Source organism: Primulina tabacum, chromosome 1, assembly GCF_025594145.1.
Source record: "Primulina tabacum isolate GXHZ01 chromosome 1, ASM2559414v2, whole genome shotgun sequence".
Lineage (NCBI taxonomy): Eukaryota > Viridiplantae > Streptophyta > Magnoliopsida > Lamiales > Gesneriaceae > Primulina > Primulina tabacum.
This window is the reverse complement of record NC_134550.1, coordinates 581642-606947: the sequence shown is the minus strand read 5'-3', so window position 1 is coordinate 606947 and position 25306 is coordinate 581642. Positions and strand designations below refer to the sequence as shown.

General features: G+C 33.0%; 3 protein-coding genes and 1 long non-coding RNA gene across 4 annotated transcripts; 2 read left to right on the top strand and 2 right to left on the bottom strand.

Annotated features, from left to right (window-relative positions):
• Positions 1–4344: 4344 nt before the first annotated feature.
• LOC142515191 (uncharacterized) lies at positions 4345–6424 on the top strand. Its single transcript, XM_075619787.1, has 6 exons — positions 4345–4658; positions 4962–5053; positions 5148–5302; positions 5399–5448; positions 5552–5626; positions 5726–6424. The coding sequence occupies exons 1-6, from the start codon at positions 4345–4347 to the stop codon at positions 6171–6173; spliced, it is 1134 nt and encodes a 377-aa protein (XP_075475902.1). The 3' UTR covers positions 6174–6424.
• A 1359-nt stretch (positions 6425–7783) lies between these two features.
• Positions 7784–9723, bottom strand: LOC142515180 (uncharacterized). The gene is made up of 3 exons (XR_012811041.1): positions 9650–9723; positions 8723–9393; positions 7784–8686 (listed from the first exon to the last, which is right to left on the bottom strand). It is a non-coding gene; the product is annotated as an uncharacterized LOC142515180 (long non-coding RNA).
• A 2506-nt stretch (positions 9724–12229) lies between these two features.
• On the bottom strand, positions 12230–18571 carry LOC142539502 (AUGMIN subunit 6-like). Its single transcript, XM_075645055.1, has 13 exons — positions 18270–18571; positions 18121–18177; positions 17912–18006; positions 17073–17223; positions 16269–16394; positions 16023–16179; positions 15541–15601; positions 15184–15475; positions 14358–14483; positions 13986–14141; positions 13640–13886; positions 13082–13558; positions 12230–12862 (listed from the first exon to the last, which is right to left on the bottom strand). The coding sequence occupies exons 1-13, from the start codon at positions 18483–18485 to the stop codon at positions 12822–12824; spliced, it is 2202 nt and encodes a 733-aa protein (XP_075501170.1). The 5' UTR covers positions 18486–18571; the 3' UTR covers positions 12230–12821.
• Positions 18572–22620: 4049 nt separating this feature from the next.
• Positions 22621–24960, top strand: LOC142539436 (plant UBX domain-containing protein 1-like). Its single transcript, XM_075644935.1, has 7 exons — positions 22621–22778; positions 23332–23428; positions 23502–23570; positions 23696–23763; positions 23886–24015; positions 24133–24237; positions 24606–24960. Exons 1-7 carry the CDS (start codon positions 22701–22703, stop codon positions 24797–24799), a joined length of 741 nt encoding a protein of 246 aa, XP_075501050.1. The 5' UTR covers positions 22621–22700; the 3' UTR covers positions 24800–24960.
• Positions 24961–25306: the final 346 nt, after the last annotated feature.

Genomic DNA, 25306 nt, shown 5'->3' with positions numbered 1-25306 from the left:
AACGACGAATTAAAATAATGAAGCCAAATGATTAAATCATGTGGGTTGGTGTTATGAAGAAGGTTCGACGGTTAATTACATTTTACAAAAATGATACAAAGCATTATTGGATATAGAAGAAAGATGACCTTGTAAATATTTCGTGAGTATTTATTCTATCTATTTTTCTTTATAAAAAAATCCAACTAATATTTTTCAAAGCCTTAGTTTATTATTAAAATTTAACAATATATGACTGAATACATACAGTTTTACTAATTTTAACTATTTTCCGTCTTTGTAAAGATCAGAAACTATAACAATTACTTATTTGATGATCTTGCAATTGACGAATGTGTGTTTTATAAAAGATGGATATAAGTAAATCAATTATAGATTTATGTAATCTGAAATGACATATCTTTGAAGATAATTTTTAAAAATTATTATAAATAAATCTTTACAAAAATTATTCATTATTGCTCAATATTTCTCCTTATGAGTTATGATTGATAATCAGAAAGGTCAAATTTATTTGTTTTTATTTGATTGTAGATGAAGTGAACATATATTTTTCACAAAATATTAAATTGAATATGATTTGTTTTATTTTGTAAATCTATAATCTTTCGAATGAGTTATATATGCAAGAAGTTTCTCAGAAAAAAAATTAATATATACAAATTTAATACTTCCAATAATATAGTATGAAATATAAAAAAAAATGTTATCGTAATTTTGAATTTTTGTATTTAAATAACATATTGCATAAATATGTTATATCATTAAGAGTTGAACACTTTTTGATAAATATAATAAAATATTAATTAAATCATATTTTGTCAGTTGTCTAGAAGATAGAATAACCGAAATTCATTGATTTTATTTGCTTGTATATTAAGTTAAAATATTTACAAAAAATAAATATAATTTGTAGAATACTAAAATAACAAAATTCTTTGGTTTTATTTGCTTGATGAAACAAACTTTTTTTTCCTACAAAACACTTAATTTGTGTGAAGATTTGCAGAGGCATCAAATAGAGAAGAATATACATTTCTTCTCATAAGATTTGCTAATGAAGATGACGAGAATATTGTTTTTTCACAGAGTAGAAAAACCGGTGACAAAAAAAAATAATAAAAGCAATATAAATTGAAAATATAAAAGAAGAAAACATTTGACGCAATAATTAATTTAAGGTTTAGAATATATTATCTATATTATATTTTTATTTTTCATAAATCAATAATACGTGGTAAAATAAGTGGGCAACGTTATGTATTATATTTTTTTCTTCTCTCAAATTTAATTTTAATAACTATTGTGATATCAATTTTATATTATATTTTCTTCAATGTCTAATTTATACAAAATTATAATATTTATTACTACTATGTTTTTCAACAATTATTAATTTATTTACATTGCACTTGGATAAATTGATTTCAAATTTATGGATTATAATTATAATTTTATTGTTAATAATAAAACAATATATCAAATCTTGAATCCACACATTACTTATTTACATATTATTATTTATATAAAGTAAAATAAATTTCAAATAATATTATTATTGGGTAGACTTGAAAAAAATCATAATTAACATGAAATACTAATATATAAACATGAAATGAGTGAATTTGAAGTTTATGATGTTACTTCTCTGAAATAACAAAAATAACATTTGAATGTATTGAAATCCTTCCATTCAAGAATAACCTTAGATTTATAACACATAAAATTTTTAAACAAATATTTTTTGCACTCATTTTATAATACATGTAGTACAAATTATATTACATTGAATTTCCTACGGATAATGCTAAAGGTACAACCAATATATCGTAATGCGATATTTAAGAATTACTGTACAAATTTGGTTGCACATGTAGCATTACTCATTGTCTAGACTAATATAGCATGAAATCATTAATATACAATTTTTTGTAAATTAATCTCTTCTGATCTTATTTATTTAACAACAATTATTGATAATAGAAATGTATTTTCACGTGCGTCGCACGTGTTTTTAACTATTACTTCTAAAAATATGGATATAGCGCAATATTTTCCAATTTTGAATTGGTCAAACTAGCCATTCATATGTGAAATATTAGACATTACATTTATATGTTTTGAAAATATATTTGTGTGCTCGGAATATAAATGATAAAACATCATATTCTTTAATAGAGTTATGTTTTTTAAATTACTGATCATGTCAAACCAGTTGATACGTAATGAGCAATGATGGTTAAGGAATTTAATAAATAATATTTGACCTTAATTTATTTTTTTTTATTTTAACCACAAGAAAACAAGTTTTCAACTTTATTTATAATATAAATAAATGAAAACTATTATAAAACAATATAAATGCATACAAGCTAAAAAAAATCGAAGAGTTTACTGAAAAATCTCAAGTTTTTAGTAAAAAAAAAAAAAATTGAATAACAATAAAGGTATAAAATATATTATCTGAAGTTCACAAAAATCACCACTAATAATTTTTCAGCTTATTTTCTAAAAAAATCAACAAAGATATATATTCTATGCCAAAAGAAATGCTAGAGCCTAATGTTATATATATAAGATTACAATGAAATTGTTTTAAAAGAATGACACAAATAAAGATTCGATCCAATCAAACCCCGAGCTGCTAACATAGCAGTGTGTAATTGTACAAAGGACTACAATGTTACTTTGGTTAATCTTGATTATAAAGACTTTTAAGAAATAATGAAACGTGGAATATAACTAAGTAAAATAATGGGTTACGTTACGTTCATGCACTTAAAACTACATGCTCCCAACTACGCAATATATCATTGACTCGAGGCACGATAGATTTCTTGTTCAAAGTCAAGAAAAAAATATATTTGTATATTATTATAAGAAATAATTCAAGTTTTCATGATATCCACAAACGCACAGATGCTGACACTTCAATTTCTACTGGCAAAATTGTCAATTTATTCATGTATAAAAAATGAAGACTTTCGAAGAAGAAGAATTGAGTCGATGGAATAGATGCCTTTGGCTTCCTTTGGGGTTTTTTTTTTAAAATAATGTAATTTTAAAAAAAAATTCAAAAATAATGTAAAAAAAAAAAACATTTTCAAAACTACGGCAATCCGCGCTTACGGAGCACGGACGCTGCTCACGTGGAGCAGCGTCCGCGCTTCGTAAGCACGGACACTGGTCCACGTAATCGACGAAATATTTTAGCGACGCAATATATATAAAAACCGTCGCTAAAATTAACTTAGCGACGGTTTTTGAAACCGTCGCTAAAATTGAATCAGCGACGGACGGTTTGTTTACGTGGACCAGCGTCCGTGCTTACGAAGCGGTTTTAAAATATATTACGTCGTTAAAAAAATATTCCGTCGCTTACGTGGACCAGCGTCCGTGCTTACGAAGCGCGGACTGATTCAGGGATGGCTGACTTTGGTTTGTTTGGTCAGCAGAATTTTTAGACTCCGTCTTGGTCGAACATACACAGTTTTACAAATTTGCTTAATGTTGGTCCGCAGCATCTTGTACATGACATTCGGCCACAGAATGATATTGAGGAAAATGAACAACATTCAATTGAGATATCCCAGTCTTACGACATCTCCATAGTCCCAGGAAACACCAATTTTGGTTCCATGATCATTTCAAGATTGGCATCATCACATGCGCAGCTTCTTTTGCTTGATAAGCCATGAAAAACTTATTTTTTGATGAACTTTATTGTCTGTTTTTTTCTCTATCTTCACTACAACAAAAATGACTTTTCGCAGCGCGCAAATTCTCTTTCCGCAGCGTACATTGCACGCTCCAAAGTTGCAAGCCGTTGAAAGTTCAAGATTATCCGCGACGTACATGTGCACGCTGTTGATATAATTATGTGCAGTATTTTGGCATTTACCGTCGCTGAAATTAGCGACGGTTAAATCGCTGAAATTAGCGACGGTTTATTCAATTACAGCGACGGTTGAGCGACGATTTTTAGTTTAAAAATCATCGCTGATTCAATTTTAGCGATGGTTTTTATATATAGTCCGTCGCTAAAATTCTCCACGTGAGCAGCATCCGCGCTCCGTAAGCGCGAATTGCCGTAGTTTTGAAAATGTTTTTTTTTTAACATTATTTTTTATTTTTTTTTAAATTACATTATTTAAATAAAAAAACCCCTTCCTTTGTCTTGTATTGGTGCTGCTGCTTCATTCTCTAACCAAGACAATGAATATATTCTCAAGTAAAAAAGTTGCAAAACGATTGACATATTTGGAGAAGTAATTTTTATTGGACTCTATTGTTTTCACAAAGCCCATTTTTTACCGCATCACACCAAACAACTCACCCAGATATATGACCGTTAGAGCTATTTTCTTCCTTTCAAATATTGCGAATCCCGTGGGAGAAAAAGGTTACAAGAAAATGTCGGATACGGAGGTTCCGAATGAGAGTCCCGATAACCCAGAAATTGATAATCAAGTTATTTCTGAAGATGGCCCGAGAAATCAAAATTTGTTCAGTCCAAGGTTTCGATCTGTCGTCGCCATGGCCGGATGGGATGAAGAAGCACTTCTGATTGCCACTCATATTGTTGAAGATACACCGGACAGATTGTGCAAGCAGCGGAGAAGATCGGATTTCAAGACCCCACCAACATATTCAAGAAGGTAAAATGCACACTGTGATTTGTAATTGTTTTTTCTGGATTATTTCTTATGAGTTCTCCAGTGTCTCTTAATCACGTGCCCGAGTTTTGTTTTATATTATTATTTCTTTTATACTGAATTAATTATTAACAGAAATGAAGATTGATCAGAAAAGATCTTATTTTTATCATCGCCATCTGTTTTCGTAGTGTGGGGATTTTACTTTCTTCTTGCCATGAATGTTGCCTCACTATCAAGTACAATCATTTCGATTTTTCTTCAATAAATTTGTTGAAATGCCAAAGTGCGTGGTGGTCTTTACAGAAAACGTAGGGCTCATAGGAATGGTCCAGTTTCCATACCTGTGACCGTTCTTCATCTTGAAGAAGATGATGATTCAACATCAAATCAACAAGGTTCTAATTAATTCCAATGATTTTGGCTCTCTCTTCATACAATTACTGAAGGGTTTTGGGAGTTGCATTAATTTTTTGGCTTTGATTATTTTAGGATGTGAGAGAAAGAATATAGAGGTGAATATTATAGCTAAAGTAGAGAAGAACGGAGGAGAATCGATTAAAGACGATGCTAAGGACTCAGGTGTTTCTAACTCAAGCCCTGTGATCCCTTGCCTTGATCAGCTTCGTGAAGAACTTTCATGTGCAGTAAGAGAATCTAGATTTGTTTCCTTCGCGTTTATGGTGATATTTTTTGTCACAATCTTGAGCTTCCAACTTGAGAATGTGGTGTCATATGGGCAGATCTGTCTGGAGATATGTTATGAACCGAGTACCACACCTTGTGGACACAGGTAAGAAAACAATGTAGCTCGACTATTAAGGCATCTTTCTCATCATTTATCTAAAACACGTGATTCGAATAGATACGGAATTATTTACTTTTGTATATGGCAGTTTTTGCAAACAATGTTTGCGTTCTGCAGCTGACAAATGTGGGAAGCGATGCCCAAAGTGCAGGCAACTTATCAGGTACACAAGGCAGTAGTAGTTGCTGTTCTTTTAGCGTATCAAAGTGATAAAATACAAGACCGATTGATTTAATTTATTAATGTGTCTTAATTGTGGCAGCAATTGGAGGTACTGCACCGTGAACACAGTTCTCTGGAATACAATTCAGCTCCTATTTCCAAAAGAAGTTGAAGCAAGAAAAGCAGTGACTACCTCAGATGCTACTACTGAATCGATTCGAGAGGAAAGTAGTCCAGCCATAACAAGAAATCCTAGCATGAGAAACAGATCTATTCAAGCATTAAACAATCCAGAAACAGATGGCACAGAATCAGATAGAAGAAGTCGTCGACTCAGAAGCCGAAGTTCAAGAATTTCTGGAACTTCAGACAGAGGAGAAGCTAGTTTAAGGAGAGATTTGCCAAGCCAGGATGGAGATGCCGCATTGGCTTTCAGATTGCAGAGGGAAGAATTTATGGAGGCGTTTAGGGTGGTACCCGCTAGAGAAAATTTGAGAGCTATGGCATCAAGGGCGACTAGCATTCGTTCAAGGGGCAGACATATGTGACATTCTTAATTTTTGTTGTTTTTTTTTTTTTTTGGTGAAGGGGGTGGTTAATTGAATGACTTGGCTTTAGTTGTTAAATTGTTGTATCTTCCCTGTAGAGCTTACTGTGAAAGAAGAAGATGTTTTTTAGAATAGATCTAGCCATGGTGTTATAATCAGGTACGTTTTCTTTCACTCTACAGTAGCTCGAACCAATCAGACTGACTATGTTAATTTTTTTTAAAAAATTGTCCTCTTCAATCTCTAATAATAAATGTTTTCCAATTTACTTTTCTTCTCATTTCATTATGGTGTTTATTATATATTTTAAAATCCATTTCAACTCTAGTCTTCACTCATGATCCCCGCAAAATATTTTTGCTTGTAAAAAAACTTATGTCTCACAAAGTCAATGATTCTATTAGCTGTCAAAATTAAGAAAGAACAACAGACTAGCATGTTGTTGTAAAAAGACAAAAATAAGAACAGACTGGCATGTTGCTTATGATGATGCACCGTGGCATGTATTAGAATCAAGGAAAGGCAAAACATGCAAAGATGTCAAGGATGCTTTGAAGGGATTCAAGACTTCTTTGATGAATAGCATATTATTAATGATCCATGATGATGATGACAACTCCACGAGTATACAACTCTAGACAAGACAGAATAAATATTGGCAAACCTCTTGCAAGTACAATCTCAATAATCATATGTTCTAGTTCCAGAACCAAAACCGATTTATTTTAAAGAATGATGACAAATAAAATAGGGGTTTCTTGGAAAACATTTTTAAGCAGTCCTTTTTAGACTCCAAATATTTAACCATATTGCGAAAAACTAGAAATTTGACTCAACCTAGCACTGCGTGAACATTGACTCAGTTTTTTTCTCAGATATCCGATGCATGATGACCAGAAATTGAAGCAGATACAATCAAGACCAGTTGTCACCTATGTAAAAAGGTCAGTATACAATGTCCCTGGTATCGATCTAGCCAAAGCATTAGAGAGTAAAAATGGCGGCGACAAGATCTTTGTCTCCATATACTTGTCTGTGCATTATCCTCTCAATGGCGGCATTTATATCTGTATCGGAAACTGCAACTCGGGCACCCACGTCTGCACCTTCTCATGCTGGACATGGAGCCCCCTCCTCCCTCTCCTGCTGCTGAACTTTCACAAAGTTTCTTTGTGTCGATTCTAATTGCAGCTTTCATGTCTTACTGCCTTTCTTTATCCTATTAAATATTTAGTGTGCATTTTAATTTTTGGTTTATGTTTGGGGTTGTTCTTTTGTGTCATTTGTGTTACCGTTGTGATTTTTCAAAATTGTCTTTTACTGTGATATATATGATCTATTTGTGTGTTGATTTGAATCAAAAAATTACCATTAGTTCATCACATTCGATATTGTAAATTTTGATCCAAAGATTCAAGAAATTTGGGGAAACCTAGCAATAGTATAACGAGGATCCTCTACAAAAAATATTTAATCTATATCTATACTGATTAATAATGCAAGCTGAAAAATGTGTAAGAAACACCGAGATGCCCCAAGAGTAATAAGTAGGTGGTGTGCAACTATATGGCTCCTCAAATTGAGTCAACCCCCTTTCCGTTGGCTGTTTGTAACCCGAACCTAAACCATCCCCGAGAGTTTGGATTTAAGGGCAATGATTTTCAAACATTAATCGGTAATCGAAATACGTGTTACAAAAATCAGTGCTGAAGGCATGGCACAAAGCTATATTCATCTCATTATATCGTATCAAACAGTACACATGATCTCGAGTCAGACGAAGAAAACCGATACAAAAATATTAATCAATACCAGAGCAATACTAATGTCTATGGGAATGCTTTCTGCTGCCATGGTAAGTCTCACCATTCTTTATGTTCCTTCTTTGTATGACTCTAAAAGCGAAGGAAACAACTCCAATTGCAGCCATAGGATAAAACACCATATACTGGTACAATGCCAATGCAGAAATAAAGGAAAAGTAGCCAGCAAGGAGACAGCCAAAGCTTAACCTGATTTCCCACAAAGGGAAGCCAGGAATGGGAAACAAAAAGAAGTTTAATTCGGGCTTTGAATCACTTATACCATGCAAGATGACACCAGTGATAAGTAAAGAATCCCAAAAATGTGGAAAGTTTTGACAGATACCAATCCGCTGCAGTACGTTATACAATGATATAAAATTACATCAAAAGCTCACAGGAACTACATAAATCATTCTGAATGCTGTCATATTTAGCATAATTTTCCATTAAAATACGACCATCATTTGAGCATATACTGGCTCAAGATTAACCTTTGCACATTCACACTCAGGACTATCACTGATTTATTGATATCAAATAAGATGGATTGAGCAAGACCGGGAAAAATAATATCACGACATGAAAGCAGCCTGCCTAAAATTTTTCTAGGTGTCATAACTCCAAACTCCACTACGATCACTACAATAACTTGCCTTTAAGATAACGAGCTTTGTTAGCAATGAGTTGCTTATGAGCTATTTTCATATTCTTTAGTTAAAACTAGAAATTCAAGCGCTTCAAAACTCGAATGGAAAGATTGTAATAAACCAAACATACCTGGAGCCAAGCTACAAGAGAAGGGACAAACATCAATGCTGCAAGCAAATGTAAAATAAGCAAGCCATGGAGGTGGTTGAAGATTTAGAGGAAGACCAGAAATACTGAAACTTTTATGAGATAAAGAGAATTGAGGAAACTTGAGAACTCATATGAAGAAAAACAATGAACAATTGCATACCCCAACAGTGAGAAATATGTTATACATATAGATTACTTCATCATCAGCCTAAACGACACAATTTATGCTAACAAAGAAGCTAGATTACTTCAGCTTTCCTAGACTTCTTTTCTTCTACTGTAAGGTTCTTCAGCGTAATAAATGCCACGTATTTTGAATTCGCCATTCATAGCACAGCCTTAATGAATTTTATGCAAAAGTTACAAAAAGATAGTCTGTGAATGGCATATACAACATATTCTGAATGCTCTTGAAGTATCTGACCATCCATAGCAGAATGTTCACCTTCAAGATCAACTGCAAACCAATCAAGCATAGAAGTGTATTGATTTGGTAGCATATTTCCAGTCGAATCAGTATCTACTCCCACTTCCAAATATGGGAAAGCTTGATAGAAATGCCGTTCAAGTGGACCACTTTGATAAGCTCTGTCAGATTCGGTACCCAGGGATCTGATCTGCATCAATGCAGGTAACATATAAGCAAGTGTATCCAACAGTGAATATGAAAGTCTAACATTCCGGACTCAATGACAGCATCAAAAGAGTGACTACATGGCAAAATTTTTGCCCTTACTACATACGGCTGCATGTCAACATTTGATCAATATTTCAAAATTCATCACACTTTGAGATTTGTTTTACAATTTTTGGACCAAAAGCTAACTGATATAAGTCCATCAATAAATGCAACAACTGAATCAAAATAATTACATTGTCCAAATTTCCACCAGATAAAAAGGAAATACTAATGGAAAACATCAGATAGCTTCAAAACTCCACATAGAGAGAGAGAGAGAGAGAGAGAGACTTGCCTGTTTGTAGCTTCCGCCGTTCCCAGGGATGAAAAGAACTGGAATGCCATTAAGATTTTTAAGATGCTCGTCAAAATCAATATTTGTCCATCCTTCGCGGTACAGATACAGACCGTACTTTGTGGAAGACATGTTTTCTGGCGTTGATATGGGAATGTATGTAGGATACATGTATGTCATTACACAACCATTTGACATTGGTTTCAATAAGCCATAAAGACCAGTAAGGCCTATCGATACAGCTAAGATAGCCACAACTGCTACTCTTACTTTAGCTTTAAAACCTTTCATATTTGGGATACTTCTAACTCCCACACAAAGAACTATTGTCCAATCACCTGCTGCACGCCGACGTTCCCAACTATGTAAACAACCAAAGATTCAAGATGAAACAAGTAAATCAGACGTGGCAAAATTCATCTCACACCAACCGAAACAAATAAAACAGAAACTCATGAAAATAGTAAAATAATAAGGTGCACAAGCTCTACGGCATTGAAATACTGAAATGTACATCTAGTCCACAACAGTTAACTGGAAGTCTAAGCAAAGATATGCGAATGCGAATCAGTTCACATAGATAAATTTATGCAATTAATCTATATATATACCTATCAAAGTGTGGATTCTGGAAATGTTTTTCAATTGTGAATGGACGTAATTACCCTTCACATTTTTAATTATTTCAATTATCAATAATAAATATAAATTATAATGATCATTGATTAACATCTATCAAAGTATCAGAGCTTTTACATATGATATATTAACATCTTTATTTATTTATTTATTTTTAAATCAAACTAACTAATTCAACAAATACAAAAAATAACCTTTTTTATGCAAGTTATGTATTTGGTTATATTTATATTTTTTAAGTGAAAATCATACCGGTAGTTTAAATTTTATATTTAATAATTATTTTATGAGTTTATCAGATTTTATTTGATATTTACCATATAATCTTATTTAAATGAGTTATATTTTACTATCAATATTATTATCTCGTTAGTTTTGATATTTTTTTGAATTTTGATGAATATTTATCGTTAGTGTGCTTAATTTATGTAACTTATGATTATACATTGATAAAGTCCATAATTTAATTAATTTTTATTTTACTATGCCTTATAGGTGATGTTTGGATATATATTTTTTAAAAATTTGTTTCAGTTCATTTGGTTCGATATATTGTGCTACTTATAATTTATTTCATAACATAAAATTAACAACTTTAATTTTGATTTGACAAAAAATTTGAAAGTAAATTATATAAGTTCTTAATTAATTTATTCGTCTAACATAACAAGAGAATAAATTCAAATTAATAACAAAATGATTCAAATTATTTTTTTATAAAATCAAAATTTTAATTTTTAGCATATAATTGGTATTTACGTGCATCGCACGTGCTTCATGCTAGTCTTAGAAAATAAACAAATCAGCAGAAATGGGATCAAATTAACAGCGGAAATCACATTCCTTAGACCGTTAGACGTGGGTTTTTTTTTTTTACCTTTTCTTAAGTATAATTTGAGAATAATGGGAAGAGGCAATATTTTATGATGATATTAGCTAATCATGGCTTCAAAAGATGTGAATATTTTGTATTCTCCATTTTGTTCTTTTCTTAAGGTTTGGAGATATTGAATTTTTCAAAATTTATTTTTGACTGTATTTAATCATGATTTTTTTTATAATGAAAAACCGGCCATCATTATTCATTTGAGTGCTTAATAGATAAATAATGAGGTTTATAAAAACCAAGTTAGTGGATTGTTAGTTTTCAACTTATTTTGGTGATAAATAATGAGGTTTAAAAAAACCAAGTTAGTCGATCGTTAGTTATCAACTTATTTATTTCACTCATAATAATGCGGATAAGCTTGTTAGACTTCGAACTATAGTTAAGAAGTGGCATTTTGAACAAACGAAAAGGACACGGTGTGCTCTAGTACACATCCATGTCTATGTAAAACCATTTTTTACTGCCAAATTACTTATTACACGCTAGCATGCTATGAAGAACAACCTTCTCCTAAAACCACCAATTTTTTTAGTGGCAGAACTAACACAAAATAATCGAAGAAAGTAGAACTTGGTATAAGATATTGCGTACGCATAGAACCTCCAAAGAACGAGTACCGATCACCAAATTTCAATTCAAAATGTTAAAATACTGCTAAAAATACAAAGTTTATCATATTAAAATACGCAGCCCGTCAGAATTTTTTTAAGCATGTCAATCCTTTGAATTCATATATCTTCTAAAAAACATTATCCTCTGGTTATCACCGCCCAAATATTCAAAATTACAATATTTATACAAATCATGGGGTAACGTATATTATCCACTAAATAAAATCTATGCTGAACAAGAAATACAAGGGTTCGGCCAAATTTCACGACACATTTATGCAATCCAAGTATCCTCAACTATTAGGCATTTCTCGGAGGACAGAGATGTAAACCGAGTCTCTGAATGCAAATCCAACACTTGACGAAAAATTGTCGAGAATACACATTGTTCATACAACTTCAATATAGATACATGCAACTTTCTTGATGGTAAAAATTTTAAAGAAACAAAATAAAGACAAGTGTCAGAAGCAGGGAAACAAATTTTCGGTAATGAAAATTCATCAAATGAAGCAAATATCAATACACAAATTAATACATTAATGTATATCTAGCTGGCAGATTAGAATGAATCTTACAATCTAACAGGTACATGATTCATGAAGAGATTGAACCTAGCCTGCCAGACTCCTTAGATTTATATCCCGGTATCAGTTACCTCGTTCACGCCTTTCCTTCAAAAAATGTGAATCTGAACAAACATGTGTGCCAATCTTTTCGCAAAAACATAATGTAAATCTGCAAGCCCAGTTTACTGCTGTAGTAAATAACCAGATCAGCTATCCACAAGCATGCAACAGTAGCAGGAGTAGACAGAACCAGGCAAGCAAAACATCAGGGAAGTATTTTTAGTTAAACAACGGAGGGAAGGAATTCCACTAAAGAAATTATCCATTATCTCTTGAAGACACAATCTTCTCGCTCTTTTATTTTCAATGTTCCATCAAAGCTGTTTCAGTCTCTGACAACGGTGCTGCACCAACAAGATATTTAGATTAAACAATTACAGTATCGGAGAAATATTCACCTATAGGGAAAATATTAAATGAAAACAAGAAATGAATAATTATAAACCTATTTAACTGGGAACTGACCAAATTTCATTGAAAACTGGAAAAAATTCAAAAAAAACTTTGGTACAAAGAAAAAAATAAAGCTAACATTAAGAATGTAATGTCGCGAATCAACATACCAAGTAAATCTTCATAAGAATCGGCCATAAGTGCTACATCCATTAGCAAAGGAGGAGAGAAAACTTGATCATGAACTTCATCCATATCATAGAAGCACCTATGTGCATCAGAAACTGATGAATTTGAACCAACCGTAGAAAGAAAACAGTTCACCCCATCAAATTCATCAAGTGAATCCAAATCATTTAACATATCTGCCACTCCACTATACTTGCTTCCGAGATGAATGTCGTTTGGGTGTATTTGAATCATGGAAGAATTTGCTTGAGATTTGAATGACTGTCTACCCTTTAGTGAATCAGGCTTCTTATCTTGCCCAGGACGGGAGAATCCAGACACAGAAATTGGAACAAAGAAGTGCTCGGAGCTATCATCAGAACGACTGTCTTGGAACGATTCCAAGTTCCATGATTGAGATGAAAGGGCAGCTTCTCTGACAGATCTCTTTAAGTTTTGCAAGTAAACAATATCTTCATCTGCAAAAATAATTGAAAACAAAAAAGTAAGAATGCCTTCTATCATACGTGAGCCAAGAAGGAGAATAACAAATCACAAACCATGTGGTGGATTATCCACATGACTGATTGAAGGAGGCTGCTCCAGGGGCTTTTTATCTGTCATGGTTTCTGTCGGGTTGATTTGAGTTGCAGTTCGCTTTTGTGTGTTTCCACCTTTCCCAGAAGAATTTGGAGTCAAACTAAATAGCTGTGGAAGTTTTAAAGTAGGGGGACTAGCTGATACGCTTTCCAGTTGAACAGATGAAAGTCTAGAGGTTATTTCAGCAACCTCATCAGAATCATTTTCCTGGTCATCACATCAACTTATAAGGAGCAGATTTTACGGAAGGTCAACTCAAGAGCTCGTGAAATTTAGAAGACTATGTACGAGGAAAAATAAGCTTACCAATGCCCTTCCACTGTTCTGTGCCTGGACAGGCGAGGTAGATCTAAGCTTCATAAGAGGAGGAATATTGGAAGACATACCATTAACTTCTTCTGTAAGCTCCATGATCGAGTCTTGTATAGCCGGAGCAACATCTTTTAGTTGATTGATAAGCACCTGTACGTATTCACAATCTACGAAATCAACAAATGACTTAACCACTTCACAACACATAAAAAGAGAAAACAAGCCCAGCTGCATGTGGTGTAAGTCTCAAAGGACCATTTAGCATAAGGTGCAAGCTTCATGGAACAACCATCAACAGTCTGAACAAACTCGTAAACTCTGCATCACAGCAAACACATAAAGCACGTCAGTTAAACCATTGCCCACCTGAATGCTATCCAGGTGCTGCCTATGTTCAGCAAGGGTTGCAGCCAAAGATTCAGCATGACTGCTGGCACCACTATCATCCACCCTCTGTAGGAGCGCTGGACCCTCACCATCATTTGCTTTGGCCTGTGTCAAAATTAGAGTAAAAATGTCATCCAAATGACAAGCATAAACCGTCAGTGTGGTAAAAACTTGAAAAAAAACAACACTTGCAACTCGTTCATTATTCAATGACTTTATAAATCAGAATAGTTTCTTCAAGTACACACTTTGAAAATTCATTTAACTGTAAAGAAGTATTTTAAGATAATGTGCAAGCCAATTAGCAAATGAAAAATCCATGCAAAAGAAGCTGCCACTCCCAATTCCCAAAAACCAATGATGTAGCAGCTTCATACACTGGTATTCCGATACAAAAGAAATTAAGTGGACCTATTAGGTCAAGAATAAAACAAGAACTCAATTTGATACAGCAAAGATATGTGTGCACATGTTTTATACTTCAACTTACATGGAGCAACAGAAATCTCCTATGCATGACCTATTATCAATTCACCAATCTCTCCAATAAAATCTTATCCGAGTCACTCATTTCATACATCTGTCTAAGACACTGTACAATTTTAATGAACAACGAGAAGATGGAATCATAATACCAAGGACACAAAATACATTTGATAAAAGGAAATTTAGGACTGGTTTGATCAGGAATGTAATCACGTCAAGAACTATTCATAATCCAAATTCACAATAAAGCAACTGATACACTGACTGAAGAAATTATTTGCAAGCAAGGAAATAACTGGTTCTGCATAAAGTAGTATACCAATTGGAGTGATTGCTTGTGAATGCGCTGCAAAGCATGGGTCCAACGTCGCAAGACTTCTGCTATGTCAACAGTAGGCTGCCCTCTCATGTTTCTTTCATCTATCCGAGGAAAGTTTTCTTCATTTCCACGAGAGAGTGAAGAATCAGAGTTACTTTTTCTCTCATTGTTTAGACCTTCATGTAAACCCTCCGTTTTCTCGGTGTCTGACCATTCAGGAGTTAAATTAGCAGATGGAATTACCGAACTTTGATCCATCGCTGCTACCAGAGATGAACCAGATATGCGATACCTGAAATGATTGTAAGGCATAAATTTAAGGGGAGCTAAAGAAAACAATGAAGTTACTAATATCACCTATGCTCACGATGGGCTATAAGATCCTCAATTGGGCCTGAAGCAAGAACCTCATGTTGACCTAATAAGATTGAACACAAAAAACTGTACTCAGTATTCAATGAGATAAAAACTAATAGGTGCTGCTGATTACTCATTTTCCAATCAAACTAAACTTTTAGCTGGCTGATATCCATTGAATTAACAAATACAATATATCACATGTCAAATCACATGGCTTGAATCTTCAACAGAAAATACAGATTTTGAACACGGATATCAAAATTTAATAGCAAATGCCTCATCCTGTCTCATATAAATTAAAAGTAAAGCAGGAAAAGTAAGTGAATATAATATTCTTCACAAACTAAATAATACTGCAGAAATAAGATTTTCGCCCAAAACTTGAACTGAGTTGAATTTTATTGTAGGATTCCAATACATAAAACTGAGGGACATGAAATGTTAGAAATTTAAGAAAACCAAAAAAATATTTAACTTACTCTTGCGAGATAGCAGTGAGTCCCACAAACGAGTAGCTCTTTGAACCATGTGAGAATTCTGACTAGAGCTGGATACAAGTTCATCCCAGATTTCACCATCCAATTTAACTTTATTTCTTAACTCGTGCAGTTTTTCAAGCTCTTGCTGCAGATACGCCTGTGAACCCAGAAAATATGTAAGCACATGTCCATCCTTGATACACGATCTGATATAATACACAGTATATCCTCACACGATATTTTTACCTCTTCAGCACAGAGACCACGAAACTCTGCTGTCATTTCATGTGCCAAACTGGACCACATGGCCTGCCTTTGGACTGCGGTTTCTGCATTTTTCAGAAATCTTCTTCTTTCAAGAGCTATTCTAGCCTGTTTGTAAATACATTAAAATATTATAATGCTTAGACGTGTAGGAACGATTAAACTTCTGGGCTGATTCATTACAGTTAAAAAAAATCCGACAGGCCTCTATAAGCTAAAATAAATCTCTAGATCCACTTACTTTCTAATTTTAAAAAAGCTTTGGCAGATTGTTTAGTAACAATTTTGTCTAAACTACAAGTAAATATCATTAGTAACTGGTATCAGATGGCTAATAAAGAGGTAAAAATATCAAATGACAAGTAACTTATTAGTTTCTTCCTATCTTTGTTCATGTCTCATATGAAAACTAACTGTTTTCAGAGAGGAGAAAATTCACGTGGCAAGAACATACTGTGGACAAATAGAGAAAGCTATGAAAGATATAGATCGGTCTTTCAGCAGTAAATCAACGCAATTATAAACGTAGTTAATGCATCTCAAAGTAATAGTACCCGGTTAAATCTAACTTTCAAGATACTGATTTTTAAAAGCAACGTTCCAGAGTATGCAAATAATTAAATGGGTAACATAGCTTTCATAAAATGAACTCAATGCACCAATAGGCAGGTGGCAGGAGTGGGGTCAAAGGACGAAGAGTGAGAGGGAAGTTGCGGGCTGTATCATCAGATGATAAGAGAATCCCGTCATCTCATTGTTTATCGGCAGAAAACATCAAATGAATACCTTGGTTACAGGAAGTAGTGTAGCTGCGTGAGAGAAAGCTACATCAGTCAGGGGAGCTGGAAGTGGATTTGATGCTACATCAGGTGCGAATGTCCGCCTATGAACTTCCCTCAAAGCATGCAGGGAGAGTTGCCATAAAAGTTCGACGAACCTGCAATTAGCATATGTAAATTCCCATTGACAATGGCATCAAGTAGTCACCAGTTCATAAATGCCTCTGAGAAGCTATTAGATGCAAATACGGCAAGAATATAATCCAGGATTTGGCATAAGAGGATTCTGATGAAAACAATTTTCTGACAAGATCTCAGTATCTATCAACTGAAATGGAGCATCAGAATTGCCAGGAAAAAAAAATAGAAGCTCCCTCCATACAAGAATAGCATTAAAGGTGCTTTCCCAAAGTTGTTACCATGTAGAATCAGATGTTGTTCTAAGTAAACTGATTGTACCATATTTTTAATATTTGAAACTGGGGATAGACTCTTTCAATCTCTTAAATAACTAAATCTACCACAATTTATGCCAGGAAAAAGTTGCATTAATTCCCACTTATGCTGCTGTAGAGAGACATCATCAGTCGCGACATATATGCATTAAGATAAAGATCTTACACAGTAAGTTGATAAATTAACAGCGCTGTCCAAAGTCCAAACCATAAATATTTTCAATTAGCTTCTAATAGCTTTTTTCGAATTTTGCATTACCATGATTTGGTCAGTAGTCACACTACCGTAGTCCAATTATAGTGTTTCATTGCTACCACATTTCTTAAGTATCAGCGTCATAACATCAGAAAGACAACTAATTCCATCCCTTAATCGTTCACGTAAACTAACCTCGGCCCACAGCAAGTTGCGAGCGATGAAACCCTCGAATTGCTCCTGGGCAATGCCCCTTGTGATTCCAGCTCACTTATAATCCCTTGCACGACCTAAATGTTTCCCCAACACCACACACATAAAGAAACAACATTAACAACTCAGTCCATAAAGAAAAATTCACCCATATAAAATATATATGATCAAAGCACTGAAATAAAATTCACCTTCCGAAAATCTCTGGACTGAGCGGAATCAAAAATTGGCCACACCTTGTCAAAATCCTGCAATAAGATCCACACTTCAACACATCCAATCCATCATAAACAATTTAAAAAAAAAAAAAAAAAAAAACAGAATGGTACAAAAAAATTGCCTTGGCGGATTGAATTGGACCACGGAGGGAGGACAATATGAAGTACAGAAGCTGTTCGCCCAATTTCGGATTCGAATGGCGGAAGAGGCCGATCCGAGGCGTGCCGCTGTTGGAGCCGACCCCGATAACGTTCGGATCCAGGCCGAGCAGCAAGCAATTCGTGTACATTGCACTTTCCAGTTCTATCTCCCGCTCCTTCTCTCTGTCCATCGTCATTCCACATGCACTCTCACTCGCCGTCGGATCGGGTAACTTTGGTTCTCCGATTAGATTTCGTTTCCGCTTTTACTTCATGTCTTTTTCCAAGTTTTGAATTTAAGAGCAGCTCCTTCGAATTATTCTAAATTATAAAACCCGCCTTTTAATTTTGGAAAATACATTATAGCCTAGGTTGACACCCTAGTGTCTAGTATCTTTTTAATTAATTAATTTTTCAAAAAAACTCCAATTGGTTTAGTGGCATCTTCAGTTTATATTTCCAACCATTCAAATAATTTTTCGGATGACAAAATTATTTATGTTAATTTAAGAAATTATTCAAATATAATAATATATAAGTATTGATGATCAATAATGTGTTAATGATAGAACAATATATTTTATTTGACTATACAATTCGTGATTTACATTATATAATAAATATTCTAAAATGTATAAGGTTCCTTCACGTATATACATTCACAAAAAATACATATAAATAAATATAAAACTTTTAGAAGACGTGAACGGGTGAATATAATACAATTATATTAAAACTCAAGTTTCATGATATGTCAAAGTATAATTTAGTCAGAAACAAGAGATATATTGAGGTATTATTTCTACTATAATTAATACAGTTATGTAACATCATAACTAGTTTAAGAATAATGTTCTTTCTTATTGGATCTATGACATCTTAGATTGCAACTCGATAGGTACAAATATTTGTCCACTAAATTAATATCAATGTCATCGTAGAATAATATCGTACGGTATCATAGAACCGTTGTGACTTGTTGTATATATGCTGACCAAATTAAAGCTATATATAATACATACAAATTATTTTATATTTGAGATGAGTTGGAGATATGGAAAAAACATGTAAGCAATGTGATATTTATTTCAATTCGATTCAACACCAATTTAAATATCATATAAATTATTAGCATGTTAATTAAAAATTGGTACTGATTTTGTGGCATTTGAGTTATTTATTTGCAGAACAATTTTATTTGGGGTTCGGTTTGAGAATATATCTTATGACTTATGGTTGGTTTTGAAATGCGAGGGTTGCCTTTTGCCATATTTTCTTGCTGTTGAGTGAGTGGAGCGTGTGGGGTCACGTTTCTGAGAATTTTGAAAAATGTTGGTTGATTGACTCTAACGTGCGCCAGGGCACTCTTCCCCTTTCATTTGCCGGCCAGAGGCGGCAATTTTGCTCTCCTAATTGCTAATTGTTCCCTTTTACTTTATTACAGGGGGTTCTTAATCTTAATTAATATTCGGGCCAATAATTATATATATATATATATTTATTTTCTAAATTTGGGGAGTTATTTATTATTACTGGCCGTCGAACTCGTTATTAAAAAATGCACACATGAGAGGTGATTTGACTATTAAATTAATACTCTTATCACTAATAAAACTAAAATAAAAAATGTATAATAGTGTGATCTCATATCTGATATGGTCTTATCCAACTTATGAAAAATTACTATTTTTAATGTCAAAAATATCGATTTTTGCTTCAAATATGAATCGAGTGTGGTATTGTATGACATAATACCTATTCATAAAACTATAGTTTTAGAATGTTTGGTCATACTATATCTTTAACTCGTACCAGATCGGATACATGTTCATGCTATTATGAATTTTATTATAAAAGTAAGTTGTTGTCCGGCAATTAAAAAAATTAAAGTTTAAAATCCGTTGTAAAATGAGATAAATTTATTGTTAAAAGTTTTGAAAATTCAATTATCCAAGATAAAATAAAATAAATCTGGGCCGTTACGTCTAGTTTAAAATTAAGAGGGATGTTATATTGCGTGGCTCGAAAGGAAAGGCGCCCAGATTCAGAACACTACTTAAAGCAGGGGAAAGCTCCATACGAGGCCCAGCACAATGTTGGAGATTAAACAATAATTAATTTGGAAAGAATGCCAAAATTTTCCATTCATATATGAAAATAGATTGCATATAAGTTTGATTTTAAAATATTTTTATCTTAAAATTTTCAAGATTAAAATAGCTTTAAAACATCTTCAAATTTGTGAAAATATGTATATTTATTGGAAAGTATACTGGCTACTGATGCAAAATATTGCATTATATCATCATTTAAATTAATTATGAATAATCGGTGTTACTCCATTCTTTTTTCAAATAGCAAATTGTAATTAATTCATTATCAGTTATTATTCACTTCATTTGAATTTTCTCACATTTATTTTTATAAATATTTCCTTGTAATTGTTTTTCCTTGTTCAGTTTGTTATCGTGGACATTGGACGATAATATTTTGATATATTTTTTAATCTATTTCTTGATCCATTATTTTATAGTTTGTAGCCATTTTTGCGTTTTATATATAAAAAACCCGAGTAGTCGGGTAGTCAATGTAAGTCGAGCCGAGTTCGGACAATGGTCGGCAAATCGAGTACCTGACCTGAAATACTTGATCCGTGCCCATCCAATACTGTGGCCCACATATCTATAACGAATTTAATGGATGCTACGCCAGATGAAGATCACCCGTTGGAGCATATCATTTCTCGTGAATTAATGTCTGTGTTAAAACAAAGGGTGTTTATCAAAATCTCCATGTGCACATAGAAGAAACCAAAATACACTAATCACGTTGTCATGGTCATTTATTTGATTGTTGTCAAAGTTTATTTACATGATAACAAAACCCCGTTCGATGAAACCTTCTTACAATTGAATTTTGTGATATACATGTCTTATTCAGCACAATCCTTGTAAAATGTTATTTTTTATGTTTAAAATATAATTTTTACTTCAAATATAGCCTGAATTAATTGTAACAAATTTTATATATTGTTTCCATATTTCAATAATTTAAAAATACACATTTAGCAAATTTCTATATTAACTTCAACTATAACAAATCCCCAATTTTTAGTCTGGAATTTTTATTTAGAGTATGACTTTTGTGAGACGGTCTCACAGATTTTTATTTGTAAGATGAGTCAACAATGTCTATATTTACAATAGAACGTAATAATTTTGACATAAAAAGTAATAATATCAAAAAAAAAATATCTGTCTCATAAAAATGACACATGATATCTATCATATGTGTTATATCAAAGACGTGGCTACAAAGTTCATATAAAAAATAATAAATTTTTTTTGGTTTTTTATACTACTATTTCACAAAATAATATCCTATAGTAATTAATAACATACGTTTTGTAAGATATTATGTTTAGTTTTTATAGCAATAAAAATAAAAGTAACAACTAACCTAATAAATAATAATCATATTAATATTTGTTCCGCGTATTTGTTTTACATTTATGGAAATTGAAAAGGACAACTATATTTTTTTTGAGTGCTGTCCTTGGAGGTGTGATTTGGTTCTCTCTCCAACTCACAATCCATCAACAAATACCCGACCCGCCCCTTTTATTACCTATATATATTGTAATCTCAAATTATCAAACAAATTATTATGACAACATAATTAATTTATTTTTGGTTTATTTATGGTGTACTAATGTACTTGGAGTTTTACTCCAAAATATATGAATATATCAATTTCATGTCGAAGCAGATTTCTTATTTTTGCATTAAACTCTAATTAACTTTTTGTCTTTGTTTATGTACGTAGCAAATTACTATAAATTATAACATACACTTTTTCAATAATTTTACAAAAAAAAAAAAAAAACTCTTATTTTTATATATACTATTTTATTAAGTTCGAGACACTTAGAGTAATTAACTTTGGTATAATGGTCTGTTTTAATAATTATATATATTAATAAAATGTTAAAATTTTAATGCAAATTATATGTATTCAGCGGATAGAGTCATTGTTTCTTGGGTTTAGGTTATATGTTTAATTCTCATTGAAGTCTTTTTTTATTCTTTTATTTTTCAATTTATTTTTTAATTTATATATCAAAATTACAGTGTAGTCTCTCACTATTTCTTATAATTATATTTTGATCCTTATTTAAATATAAATCAAATAAATTATAAAAAATATTATACAAACACGCAACGCGTGCGTCGGTACACTGGTATTTATTATCATTCCAATCTAATAGTGCCTGAGGAAACTTAAAGCAAGGGAAAGCTAAATTGAAGGCCCAGACCAAATCGTTATTGGGTTCAACAAGTATGCACTGCCCAGATAGAGTTTGAACCTGTTCATCTGCATCACGCAAACCCTTTGGAGTTTCGTATGTGGTGATGACAGTGGATTCCTCACCGCTTTCAAAACGCAGAAGATTTTTACTTTTTTCATCAATGGAATCTGAATCAGCTAAGGTGAATTAATTATTCTTAGATATCCTCTGATTTGGGATCTTGAATTTGTTGGTTTTTTGTCAGTGTTTCTGATTTTTTCGAGGTTTATTTGAGAATTTTGAATGAATGATACTGGATTTATTGTTACTTTCTTCATGTTTGTGTGTTGCTGAATGATTCTGTGTGCATTGATTGCAAAGACGGCACAAGAAGCTTCCTTTTATCGTTTGACCCAATGAGTGGAAATTTATGGTTGTAAATACCTTTTTAGCACACCAGGATTGTGATTTCATGGATTTTGAAGTATTTTGTCCGATTGAATGGGTTGCTGGACATATCTTGGTCCATAAAATATCAAAACTTAAGGTTTGGGATCTGTGATGAAGTTCCTTTCAGATGTTAGAAACCCAAAGAAATTTTTTTTACATTATGGCATGAGCTGGATGTGAGAACGTGTGAGTTACTTATTTCATTATTTGACCGCCGTTTTCTAGACATTGTTGTGAAGCTTCATGTCATTTAGCTATTCGATGTGATCTTCTAGTGTTAAGTTGTTCATATTTCGTTCACAAAGGCTAGGCTTGCACTTGCAAAAGAAAAATATGGACGAGACATCCGTGTGTTTGAAACATCAACAGCTTCTGCGATCCCTGCAAATGCTTCCAACATTGGTATGGCCCATATCAACGCATTCACATAATTTTGAGTTCGGTGGCTATTTGATGGTTTGTTACTTTCTTTCAGAGGAGGCAGAGGACTTTTATGAGTTTACACCAGAGGACTACTACCGGATTTTGGCAACAAAGAAAGAAGGTGATATGCAAGATAATCATCTATTACATGCATGATAAATCCCTAAATTAACAGATATTCTGATTTCTGAATAGCTTGTTTAACATTCTAGTTATTTTTGTTGTGGAAACTTGAATCTGGTGCAGATAAATATTTGAAGACAAAAAAGTTACGCGATGCAGAAGAGGCTGCTCGTAAGTCAAGGATAACAAAGGTGTGGAGTTTTCTTTTATGGCAATGCCGGTCTTTTGGATTTAAGATCATTTACATTTTACTTTTATCTTTTTGATACATAAGTTATTGTCTGGTGTCCAAAGATTTGTTTATTTTCTGCAGGCAGTAATAAGGATACGGTTTCCTGATAATCATACGTTGGAGATCACATTTCATCCATCTGAGATAATTCAAAGCTTAATTGATCTTCTTAGAAAAGTCCTCGTGGATCCCCAATTGCCATTTTATCTATGTATGAATAAATTACTTCATATATTATATCCATTTGGTTTATCTCCTCATTTTATGGAGAAGCATACACACCTGGTAATCTGAAGAGACTAATTTTAAGATGTGGTTTTATCTGCAGATACGACACCTCCGAAAAAGCAAATAACAGACATGTCCCAGGATTTTTATTCTGCTGGTTTTGTACCTGGTGCAATTGTGTATTTTGCGTGTGATGCATTAAAAGGTGTGTTTTCTGTTTAGTGTACCTTTGTCACTGCCACAATCCCAAGATAGTATCTTTCGATAATACAGTGACAACAATGATTGATTAACATCATGGGAGCATATATTTGCCCAACATGGAACACACATAATTCAATGACGATATGGTAAAAGAACCCAATGCCTCTTTGCGAAATACTAAAACGGTTTGACGGTAAAGACCCGGCACCCGGGGTAACCAGACTTTTGGTGTTTAATCTTTATTTTTGTGAAAAAAATGACAGATAATTGTATCACGCCTGAGCTCTATATTTTTCCCAAGCAATGTCTTCCTTTATGCGTCATTCAACCAGGCTCCAGGACTTCATTTTCATTTTTATATTCTCGCAGGTGGTGATGATATTTCAGCGCCCGGACCCTTCCTGCTAGAGGACATCATGTCCCTGCTAGGTTTGGAATCGATATCGGAGCAAGCAGAATCTACCCAGCCTACACCCAAACTCGTCTCCACGAGCCTATCAGTTGATTCAGAACCGAAACCGGTCGACAAAAAGAAGATCAAGCCAAAGTGGTTGAAAATGTGAAATCTGTTATTTCTTGTTTTACATGGACGATCAGTGCAGATATGGTTGATAATATCCTTTGCTATGTGCTGTCCGTGGATGAATTTATTGTAATATACCTTATACTTGCAAATTACTGCTGCAATCTTTTTCATATATATAAATTATGAAACGTTTAATAATATTGCTGTTATCACCCGTTAACTTCACGATGTTTAAAGTATATCAAGTCAATAAAGAAGTTATTAAATAATACAAGTAAAAAAAAATTATATATTTTATTGAGGAGAGGAGAGGAGAGCAACAATTTGGGGTAAATAATGGGTATGATAGTTTGCTTTTATTTAATAGTAGTTAACACTGGGTGATAACATGTGTGATTAAAGAATGATTAACCAGCCTAATCCAGATTTGGCCCACTTGATACATGTTATCCCTCGTGCAAGCAATATATGGTTTTTGTTTTTTGGTCACGACTCAGCTAAAAAAATTATCGAAAAATCCGATTTATTAAATTATAGTTTTGTT